Source organism: Prunus persica, chromosome G4 (genome assembly GCF_000346465.2).
Source record: "Prunus persica cultivar Lovell chromosome G4, Prunus_persica_NCBIv2, whole genome shotgun sequence".
NCBI lineage: Eukaryota > Viridiplantae > Streptophyta > Magnoliopsida > Rosales > Rosaceae > Prunus > Prunus persica.
Window position 1 is genome coordinate 15,776,364 of NC_034012.1, and position 11,202 is coordinate 15,787,565.

The 11,202-nt window shown below is 36.5% G+C and overlaps 1 protein-coding gene and 1 long non-coding RNA gene across 2 annotated transcripts; one reads left to right on the top strand and one right to left on the bottom strand.

The window, feature by feature from the left end:
• On the top strand, positions 4,091-8,252 carry LOC18780558. The gene is made up of 6 exons (XM_007211514.2): positions 4,091-4,693; positions 5,434-5,776; positions 6,882-6,966; positions 7,096-7,182; positions 7,338-7,580; positions 7,675-8,252. Exons 1-6 carry the CDS (start codon positions 4,539-4,541, stop codon positions 7,749-7,751), a joined length of 990 nt encoding a protein of 329 aa, XP_007211576.1. The 5' UTR covers positions 4,091-4,538; the 3' UTR covers positions 7,752-8,252.
• On the bottom strand, positions 8,789-9,705 carry LOC109948575. The gene is made up of 2 exons (XR_002271233.1): positions 9,345-9,705; positions 8,789-9,012 (listed from the first exon to the last, which is right to left on the bottom strand). It is a non-coding gene; the product is annotated as an uncharacterized LOC109948575 (long non-coding RNA).

Below are 11,202 nucleotides of genomic sequence, written 5' to 3' on the forward strand. Positions count from 1 at the left end.
CCATATAATCTTAAAGGGTCTCACTGGGTTGCCAATCGAAATTGATTTCGTCAGACATACTGCAACTGTGTATGACTCCTATGTTGCTTTTACCAAATGTTCGAAGTTGGTTACACTTCTGCACCCTATTAGCGATACGCTGGCACAAGTGCTGTACGATATGCACTTTTATGAAGATTCTGAGGTTGAAGAGGTTAAGCAAAAGGGGCTGAAGATGTCGACGTTTACGCCATTCTCAGTTTGCAGCATTGCAGATGTGCCACAACCACGAGATGGGTAAGCTTTGTGAATTTAGTGCAGTTTATCCAAATTTTACATAACTGCAGTTCTAATTTCCCAACTTATTGGCCTCACAATATGTCTTGCGAAATCATGACCGTCAAATTCATCGAGCATCTCAGTGCTGGGATTTCGGTAGATAAAGTTGACCCTTTGAAGATCAAATATTACCGACTGAAGCTTGCAATTGAGGGTTTAAGGGGGGAGGCATATTTATGAGGTAAATGTCTTAATGTCCGTGAATTCACCTCACTCTGGACTTATGACTTGGGAATTCACTTTGCTCATTACTTATGTCAGGAACTCCTTGATATGAAGATGCAGACGTAGATGCTTTGCTGGGGGTACTTTATATGGTCATCCTGCCTTTTTGCTAGAGCTAGTTGGTTTAGTTATTATTGTGAGGTGTAATATTGTACAGTCTAGAAGCTGTGGCTAATTGCCTTACATGGCACACACACTGTTTCGATTTTGAAGGTTAACTATTTTGTACACCTCTATATATAAACATAGTTGCTCTTTATGGATGCTTTTGTAGCCATTGTTCACATTTTGTCTCTGTGGTTTTGGGAATCTGTTACTGGACTTACTGAAGCATACAACTTTGTTAACATTTCTCCATTTAGTTTTGACTTAGTTCGTTTTAAATAATTTCGGCAGCAATTCTACTTTTCTGCTTAGCATTATGTTGTTATTTGAATTTGGAACCTCATACTGTGTTTGCTGATCTTCGCTGGAGTAGGTACCAATCACTCCTCACTTGCCACATCATCCATTTAATAGAAGACTAGACGGTCAAAGTAACGGAATGTGTAAATTGATCGAATTTTAAAACATTGAGGTGTAAATTGATGAAATTGAAACCTCAGAGTCCCAATTGAGAATGACCCCAAACATAAAGGGGCTGTTTTGACGTTAGCCCAAAAAAAAAGGGAAATAGCTCTAAATGCCACACTTTTTATAATTTTAACTGAAAATACCACATTTCCCCAAAAATTTTACAACTATAACCTAAATATATATTTATCGTCCACTTATTGCACACATATCACTTTTGTTGAAATTTTGTTCTCTCTTAGCTCGCTCAGCTCCCTATTCACTCTCTTTGTGTTCACTTGCTCTCTCTCTGTCTCTCTCTTTGCTCTCTCTCTCTCTCTCTCTCTCCCTATTCGCTCTCTCGTGCAACTCTCTCTCGCTCTCTCTACTGGATCGTTGACGTCGAATAGGTAGTGTTGATGGTTATTTTCTTAATATCTGTGGGATTCTGTGAAATTGGTTTTATTTTGATTGCTTGGGTTTCTGTTAAATTGGTTTTGGCTTTAATTGCTTTCTGTTAGTTTTTTTTGAATCTTCATGCTCATCCATCTGGGTTTTTATCAATTGCATTTAGATTATGGATATGTGAATCTTGAAACTTGGAATTTTTCATTTGATGTAGTAGATTTGTATAGTGTGATTGTGATGAATCCTTGTTCACTGCTATGTTAGTGTTGTATTGCTGTTGTGTTCATGTTATTTTGCTATCGTATTGTTGTTATGTTGCTGTTATATTGCTGTTATATTTCCATTGTATTGCCTGGTTATTGTGGTTGTATTGTGTTAATGAAATGTTGTTTTGTCATGATCAAAAATGGAGACAATTGTTATTCTAGTTTGCTACAATGGAAAATGGGTAACCTCAAAGAAGATGTGCAAATACGAAGGGGGTGACTCAAAAGGCTTAATAGTTCCACGGACCAGCACATTTGCTGAACTGTTCGATCGTGTGCATCAGATTGGTAATACAAACAGCAGGGAAGACAAGGTTTGCTTAAAGTTCTCAGTTTTGGTGGCCTCGAATGAGTGAAACACATAAAGATTGAGTTGCAAGGTATCCCACAGCCCAAGCAGCCATCTAGTATTGGGCATCCGATGGATAAAGATGAAGGAGCATGAGGTTTTGTGGTGTCATGTTTCTGTTATTTAGGGGGGATGTGATGGTGGTGCAAGGTATGAATTGTATATATAGAGTATTGAAGGTGTGCAATGTAGGCCATATGTCTTTTAAGGGATGTATACTTCATCATTTTTCCAATTTTTTATTTATTTTATTTTTTTATTTGTAATTTTTTTGGACCAAATAATAACAAAACACAAAGTTTGATGCAGTACGTACTGTAATAGGATCGTATTGTAACTCTATTGTGCTCTTATTGCTATCATATTGCCATCATAAGCATGCGTATTGTGGAGTTATTGCCACTATAATTGTTTGAATTGGACACGGATAAAGAAAACTATATACGCACAAATGCAAACAGAGGCATCATAATTTCATTAAATCCAATTTCGAAACTTACATAATACAACAAGATGCCACCTCATAGTTACATAATACAAAAAAAGGCCACCTAATAGTTCCATTTTACAAGTAGTTTCCATTACATTTTACAATGTCCAAAGTCATATTAAAATGTCATAAGTTTCCTGCTGTTGACACATTCGGAGTTGCATACTCTTCAATTGCGGCGACTGCGACCCATGAAATTCATGACCTCGCCCACAGTGATGTTGTCCCAGTTTCCTTATGGATCCACTATTTTTGCAAACTTGTGAAATAGTTCGAATCCGGTTTCCATTTGTTGTTGCTTCAACTGGGCCATTTCGTCAGATTCCTTGAATACCATAACTACAGTGGCAAGGAACATAAATACTATAAGCATAATATGAAGTGCAAACGTTGAGGCCCCTGTCAAATTCCACCTGCCTCAATGCTTTGATACTTGCTTTTATCAACTTTTACATATCCAAATAATGGCTTCCTACTCAATATGTAATTTCACAATAAACATATATATATATGTTGTCATTCTGATATATTTCAATATCTTGAAGAATGACCTACTGGAATTTCTAAGCATTGGATGTCACAAAACTGGTAATGTAGAGAATATAAATGACACCTACAATTTTCCTTCTTTGGATGAAAAAAAAAAACAGGAAACACAGACTTCAATTGCATAAATCACCAAAATCATTAAAATCATAATGGAACGAGAATAAAACCATAATAAACTAGCAATACAACAGCACTAAAATGGCAATACAAAACCACTAAATTGGCAATACGATAGCAAAAAACAACACTAAAACATCAATAACAACAGCAAAATAACAGCAAAACAACATAATCTCAAATCAAACGCAAGAATCAATCCACAAACAACAAACCCATTCAATGTTTCAAACAAGGAATCATCAGAATCAGACAATTTCAAAGAAACCCCTCAACCCTAAATCAATTTCAAAGAAACCCATAAACCAATTTCAGACAAACCCCTAATCGAATTTCAGAGATACTCGTAAACCCTAAACCAGTTTCGTAGAAACCCTAAACCAATTTCATAGAAACCCATAAACTCTAAACCAACTTCAGAAAAATCCTTAAACCAATTCAAATTGACGATGAACAGTAACTTTTGCAGATGAACGATGGAAGAGGAAGACCATTGCGTTAGAGAGAGAGAGAGAGAGAGAGAGAGAGAGAGAGAGAGAGCTACACGAGAGAGAGCTGCGCAAGAGAGGTCGAGAGCTTCCCGCAACGGTGAAAGAGAGAAAGGAGAATGAGAGCTGACCGAAGAGAGAGTGAGACCTGAGCAACGGAGACAGAAAGAGCTGAGCGACATAGAGATTGAGAGGCGTGATAGAGAGAACAAAATTTCAGCAAAAGTGATATGTGTGCAATAAATGGTCAATAAATATATTTATAGGTGATAGTTGCAAAATTTTTAAAAAGAAGTGATATTTTCAGTTAAAATTATAAAAAGGGTGGCATAAGCCATCTTGCACTCCTTCGAACTTGGCAATATTCATTGTGAGTTAGGGCCTCAGTGGCTGTTCTGGTTTGAGCTTCCTAGCCCAAAGCCCAACCGGGAAACGCTATTTGACAATAAAAAAATAAAATAAAATAAAATAATTATTTAAAAGGAGCGCTAGGCTATTGGTTAGCGACAACACCAACGACGGTCTCTTGTTCCACTCTCTCCAAACCCCAAACACTGTCTCTCCTCCTCCTAGTCTCCTTCTCTACTAAATAAAATCCCATCTTTTCGGTTTCTTAAATCTCGTACGTTACCTGACCCAGAAATATTTTCCGGGAAAATAAGAACCGGAACGTATCACAGAAGCCTGTTTTGCTTTATTTTGATGGTTTTGGTTTGAGGGTGTTGCTGGGTTAAGATTGTTTATTTTTATTTTTTTTGGCTTTAGAGGGTGTAACAATGGCGGGAATAGCTATACTGTTAGATCTACTGAGAAAAAACCCAACTCAAACAGCCCAGGCATTACACTCTTCTGGGTTTTTCTCAGCCAAAGCCGCTGCTGCTGCTGCCTCTGTTGCCGCTGGAGCTCCGTATGTTTACAAGACATTATTCGGGTACTCTCTCTTATTTTTCTTTGTCCTTTTTTCCAATATGTGTGTTCTATGATGTAGTGGGTTGCGATGATTTGGATTGGATATTGGGCTATACTGATATTGGATTGTCTGGTGTGGAAATTAGTAGAGATATAGACATGTCTTAGGTAAGTGGTGTGGCTCATGGGTGCTTTTGTCTGTGAGCAATGGAAATTGGGGTAATGATTATTTTGTTATTTGCCCGTTAGTTTTCGTGGTGGTATATTGTAGTGGGTGTGGGGCTATGTCGAGTATGGGAATTTGATGATACTTGGAAATATTGATTTCTGGTTGATTTTGTATCAGTTGGTTATCGACCTCTACCATATGAACAATTGTAAAAGTGGATAAAGGTTCAGTAAGCTATTTTTCTAATTTCCTATTTAAGGGCGGTCCTAAACTTTTGATTGTGTTTGATTTACTTTATGCGGTATAATGCATTCTTGGTATCTTATATGGTTGAAGATGAAGAATAAATTCAGGATTGTTAGTTTGATGTGTAACCCCTATACAAAATGTCAGGAAAGTAATACTTTTCTTTGCTATTGGGTTTCATGTCCCTGTTGTGTAGGTCCTCATTCATTCTTTCTTGAGCTCGTTGCATAATCTTAATATCAGTAGCATGTCTTTAATGAGTTTAATTATTTTATTTCATTATTACTGTGAGGATTGTTGTTGGCTGAAGTTTGATCATGTACTAATATTTTAGTACTATGCAACAGTAATTTTAGGATACCGGTTGCCTACTGTGATGCTGGAACAGCATGGTCTGAAGACCATGTTTCTAATTTACGAAGCGCATCTCAAAGATTGTTTCAGAATGACTCTCTGAATTACAGTACCAAGGATTACAAAATTGAGTTAAAGCCTCTGTTCTCAGCTTTTGAATGGAGGGCTCTAGCTATGACAACTTTGAGGTCATTTTTAATGTTCTTTTTACCTCTTTTGGAGCCTCGTTCAAACTTGGAAGAGGATGATGATGACTTCCTGCCAGACACTGAGGAAGAGCAGCATGTAGACTATGCTGTGCCAATAAAAAAATCAGTAATTCAAATTGTTCGTGAGGTAAGTTGTTTTTCCTGCTTTCTTGTTTTTATGTTGAATTTAGGTTAACCAAATTTCAATCATACAGTCGAACCAAAAAACTTTTAATCATACAGTCGAACCAAAAAACTTTCAATCATACAGAATGTCCTTCAATGAATTCCTTTAGTTCCGTGGTGCCTTTTTCTGTTTACCCTTTGTTGGTCTTAACACCAGATTATGATATGCTTCAGATAGTTTGACTCAAAAAAAATTTCTGTGAAGGGTTCATTAAAGGATTAAGATATCTCGTTGGAAATATCAATATCCAGCAAGTGCTTGGTAGCATTAGTTCTGTGGAGGCCTTACTGAAACTACGATACTTGTAAATTATTAAGCACTATGCATCATAAGTAGCCATGGCAGTTATTAGAATTTGTGTTTCTTGAAAAAATGACTAAATGTCAACAGAATTAGGTGCTTGGATTTTCATCCTTTTTTTCCATGCTTGTTGAAGCTCTAAATTATAAATGAGATGAAGTGTGTGTCACAACCCATATTTATTTTGAAAATCAATTTGGTCATGAAACAAGCTAGTTTCTGAGAATGCACTGCAGATGTTTGTTAGTTGTCGAATCATCTCCAAAGCTTTGATCGCTACACTACCCTCTTATTGTTACTCCCCTTACCATACACCACTTCAAATGGTTACTTCCCCTCTTACTTAACTGATCAGGGACAAATCTATTCTCTTGAACTTGAACACTGTGATGGGTAACATGGCTATACGTCTGGAGACCGGTGATGCTTTAAATTCTCTTTATCCATTTTCGGGGATTTTGGCATGAATTGGGCATAAAGTCCTAAGCTTCATAGGCCTAATTATCATCCAGATGATTGTTAGCCTTCATCTGAAACAGTGTCAGGGAGTTTTTCTGTCTTCCTTTTTTTCCCCCAACTGTAGTTACTTAAATAAGCCACCTACCAAATTTTGTACTTCTCAGGATTGGAACTTATTCTTGTATTCAACAAAATTTGGCGTCTTGCATTGCTGTTCAATTGGATTTGTAGTCTATCAATGTATGTAAGGCATCCAGTAACTATTGGAGACAAAGTTGATTGGGTTAATTTTTGCATCCCATTGCAGACAACTGTTGTAACTACAAGACGGATTCTAGAACGACTTGCTGTCCATTATGTTTCACAGAGAATGGCATGGAAACTTCTTAAAGGTACTTTCTTTCCGTAATAATTCAAATCTAGTTTAATTTTAGAAGAATGAACAAAACTTATGAGGATAGTAAGGATGAATTGATTTGTAATTAGAAAATATGATTGACACTTGCAATCAATTTGTACAGATGTTCCAAAGTCAGCCATGAGGAAAGCTGGAAGAAAGTTGCCTACTTTGGTTTTCTTCTTCAGTGTTAGCAGAACAACTTTCAGAGGTGAAATTCCAATTCTTGTGTCCTATTAAAAATAAATAAAAAAGACTCCTGGGGCCGTGGGGTGGGTTGGGAAGAAAGAATCATATAGCCTCATTATTGTTGATTGCTTGAACTTTCAATCTCACTGTGCTCTTTATGTTTATACGTTTGTGCAGGGCACTTTCTGGGTGTTGCAGCGTCATGGCTCATCCAAGTAGGCATTGAAATCTACCGATTTTTTTCTCATATGATAAAGTCTAAAGAAGAAGTTGATGACATTGATACACCAGAGCAACTTAAACTTCTTGCGACAAAGGTTTCAAGTGCTACTATCAAGTGTGGTGCATCACTAGTTTTTGCTTCCATTGGGGCAGGTATTGGTGCCACTCTTATCCGCCCGTCGGTTGGCCAGTGGATTGGTAAGTGAATTAACTAAGTGGTCTGTATATTTTAGTACCCATTGTATGACCTTGTTGTAGTGTGCATATTATAACTTCTATTTTGTTTTGACAGGCTGTGCCGTGGGGGATTTGTCTGGGCCTGTTATCGTATCATATTGCTTTGGGAGAATTTTCCCTGCAGAACTTTGAGCACTGGGGATAAACTTGTTTGGCGTATTCTTTGCAATTGCTTCGAAGTTGACTGGTATACACAAGACAATTTGTTAGAATGTGATGATAAAAGTTTTGACAGCAAGACTTGAAAAAACTTTTTACGATGAATTTTTCAAATAAACTGTTTTACTTTGGTGTTTACTCATCGTGGTTGTGTGATTAGTGGAAGAATGCTTTCTGAATTAGCCAAGATAGGGAATGCTAGAGACATGGGTTGTCAAATTTTGGAGGAGTTTCCTTGCAGCCTAATTTCTGTTTTATTAGATGACAAGGCTGGCAAGGCCTCTCCTAGATTAATTGTTTCTTAAGTTTGTTTTTGACTCTGCCTCCATGTAACCGAAGAAAAGAATGCACTCTGAATTGATTGTTTCTTTGTACTGCATATCTATGCCCATTCCTGTCTTGTGTAAGCATCTGGGAACAATTTTAAGGTTTGTTTGATATTGAACTTAGTATTCTAATGAATGCTTCTGAGAATGAATGTTTGGATTTTTAGCTTAGTTGCGTCATATTCCGTGGGCTTGTAACTCAAGTGATAGTGAGCATTTATAAGTAAATAAATAATGCCAGAGTTTAAACACAATCCACCTTCGGCCTCTTTTGTAACCAAAAGAGAAACGCCCAAATGAAGCACCTCTACTCCAAACCAGCCCACCAAATTTCAAAATGACAAGAATGGATATACATAGCAAAATAATAGACATGCAAGTCCTCTCCTGAAGACAAGACCAGCAGCCAAGTTCTGAGATTTTTGTTAGCATGACCAAAGACAAAGGTCATTCTAGTAGGGGTGGGCACGGTCCGGTTTGGATCGGTTTCTACATCAATTTAAAACCGAAACCGGTACTGTTCACCGGTCCGGTTCGGTTCGGATTTTTACTAAAATGCTTGAGAAAACCGGACCAACCCGAACCCATTTTGATCCGGTTCGGTTCCGGTTTTTACGGTTTGGGCCGACACACAGCTTAATTGATTTTTTTTTGTTCTTAAATTTTTTTTAAGTTTCAGCCCAATTGATATTTAAAACCTTTTGGGCCTAATTATTACCGATTGGCCCAATTCACATCCACGCACTGCTAATTGACAAAACAACAAATATCAAGCATTAAAATAAAACTTACAACCTAAAAACAAAACAAAATAAACAAATTTAATTACAAACAAATTACAGAAATAGAACATATTCAATGTTCTGCAACATCTTCAGTCTTTCTTTTTATCCATGCTACTTCAGTACCTGTTTCAAAGAGCAACAAATTGTCAGTTGTTGTAACTTTATTTTCTTTTTCTGAGTTATGAATGAGCTTTTCTCCCGTCTAAAATTTACAACAACGTTCAAAAATTTTGCCACTAAGGAATGATATCAGGAATAGAGAACATGTTTGTCAAAACACAACAGGAAAAAATTGAAAGAAAAAAAAAAGAAAAAAAAAGAGAATCAGACCTCAATAACATCATCAGCCCAAAATCATAGAAAATATCAATACCATATAAAAGCACCAAAATGGATTGTTGACAAAAAAAAAAATACATATCTTCACAAGGATTGGGGAGATAAGAGACGCTGACCTGCTTTAAACGGGCTCTTTACCCAGATCTACAATAACTTAACCCAGATCTCCAAGAACTTCACCCAGATCTCTAAGAACTTCACCCAGATCTACAAGATGAACACATATATGTACAGAGAAACAAAAAATGAAGAGAGAAAAAAAAGAGAAATAGAATAACAGAGTTGCAAAGAAAGAGATATAGAGGGAGAGAGAGAAACATAAAACCAAGAAGAAAAAAATCAGAGTAACAAAAAATCAGAGAAAGAGAGGGGAAAAAATGGAGACGAATTGAGAGGAGAAAGAATAAGAGAGAAAGAAGAAAAAAAAAAACTGAGAGGAAAAGAGGCAGAAGAGTGAAGAAAGAAAGAAGTAAAAAGAAGTTGAAGAACCTAGAGGAAAAGAGGCGGAAGAGAAAAGAAAGAAAGAAAAAGAGAGTTAAAAAAATCTAAGAGGAAAAGAGAGAGTGCGTCAGAGAGAGTGAAGTGAGATTTGATGTGATTAGGTTTAGGATATTAAAATATGGCTTGTTGGACTTGGGCAATGGACTTGGGAAATTTGGGCTTTTTGTTAGTATAATGAAATAGTTGGGTTTGGGCCTACAAAATTTGATATTTTAAATATAAATATTAATATAATATAAAAATATAAAAAATTAATTATATTGGACCGGTTCGGATTGGACCGGTTTCTTAGGGTGAAAAACCGGAACCGGAACCGGTCTGAACCGGTTCGGTTTGGATTTGTCTCGGTTTTTGACTTTTTTGGTCAACACGGTTTTTTTCGGTTTTTTTCGGATTGGTTTGGTTCGGTTTTGCGGTTTTGCGGTTCCAATGCCCACCCCTACATTCTAGAGCACTCTTTATTTCATGGCATGTGAGTTGTGCATGGGAATTGTGACTCGCTGTTTGCTTGTGTATGTGTAAATGTGTTATGTATAAACCCTGTAAGAAGTGGTAACAACAAAGTGTAGGGTGCTTTGTATAAAAGAGAGACTTCTGAAGAGAGTGCATCACGGAAGAAAAAATCTCAGTACTCTCCTTCAACCTTCAATCCATCAATAAAATTCCCCTTTGTTTTTCCATACACTATCTCTCAAACCATTGTTAATACGCTGTTCATACGTCCTATCTTTTAACCATTGTTATTACATCGACTGTTAATACGTCAAACTTCTTAACAATATCAACATCAACAATACTTAAGTAAGTCTTTTTATCTTTCATTTTTTGGTTTTCTCAAACAAACTTCCAGCTCAAAATAGGAAAACACTATTATAATTGTGTTATTATATAGTTTAATGCTTGCCATAAAAATAACTAGATATTAATCAGGAACCTTTGAGTTAAGAGGACCTTTGAGTTATGCAACCTTAGCCATGTAAGTTGTCCTTTTTGAAATTCAATGTTCTTGAAAATTAATTTGATTAATTATATATAAGTAAATAATCACTTCATTTATTTCCTTCCCAACTAGTTAACAATTAGTAAGTACATGAATGTAGAAAGTCGTTTTTACCCCTACATAAAAACCAATCACTATTTTTTTACATTTTTCTATTGTATCTATACAGTCCTGATCTCTTGGACTACAGGAGTCCAAGAGATTGGGACTGTCACCTTTGGATATTAATCAAATGAGTGATAAAAGCTTCTTAAAAGAACTTCAAGATTGAACGAACCGCCTAATTTACATCCCACGGTGAGTGACCACAAATCTCTTGGACTCCTGTGGTCCAAGAGATCGGGACTGTGTATCTATATATGTAAAAGAGAGGAGTGCTAGCAACTTTTTCTTTAACCTTCTCCTTTGGACCCTCTCCCTTTTTTGCTTGACATGTGTCATTCTCCTTACACTTAAAACAATGTCATTAATAT

Bases quoted from the DNA above. Each gene is read 5' to 3' on its own strand.
- LOC18780558 (XM_007211514.2), top strand. From the start codon at position 4,539: ATGGCGGGAATAGCTATACTGTTAGATCTACTGAGAAAAAACCCAACT. The intron at 4,694-5,433 runs GTACTCTCTCTT...ACTATGCAACAG, and splicing joins GTTTACAAGACATTATTCGG to TAATTTTAGGATACCGGTTG. The intron at 7,581-7,674 runs GTAAGTGAATTA...TTGTTTTGACAG, and splicing joins GTCGGTTGGCCAGTGGATTG to GCTGTGCCGTGGGGGATTTG.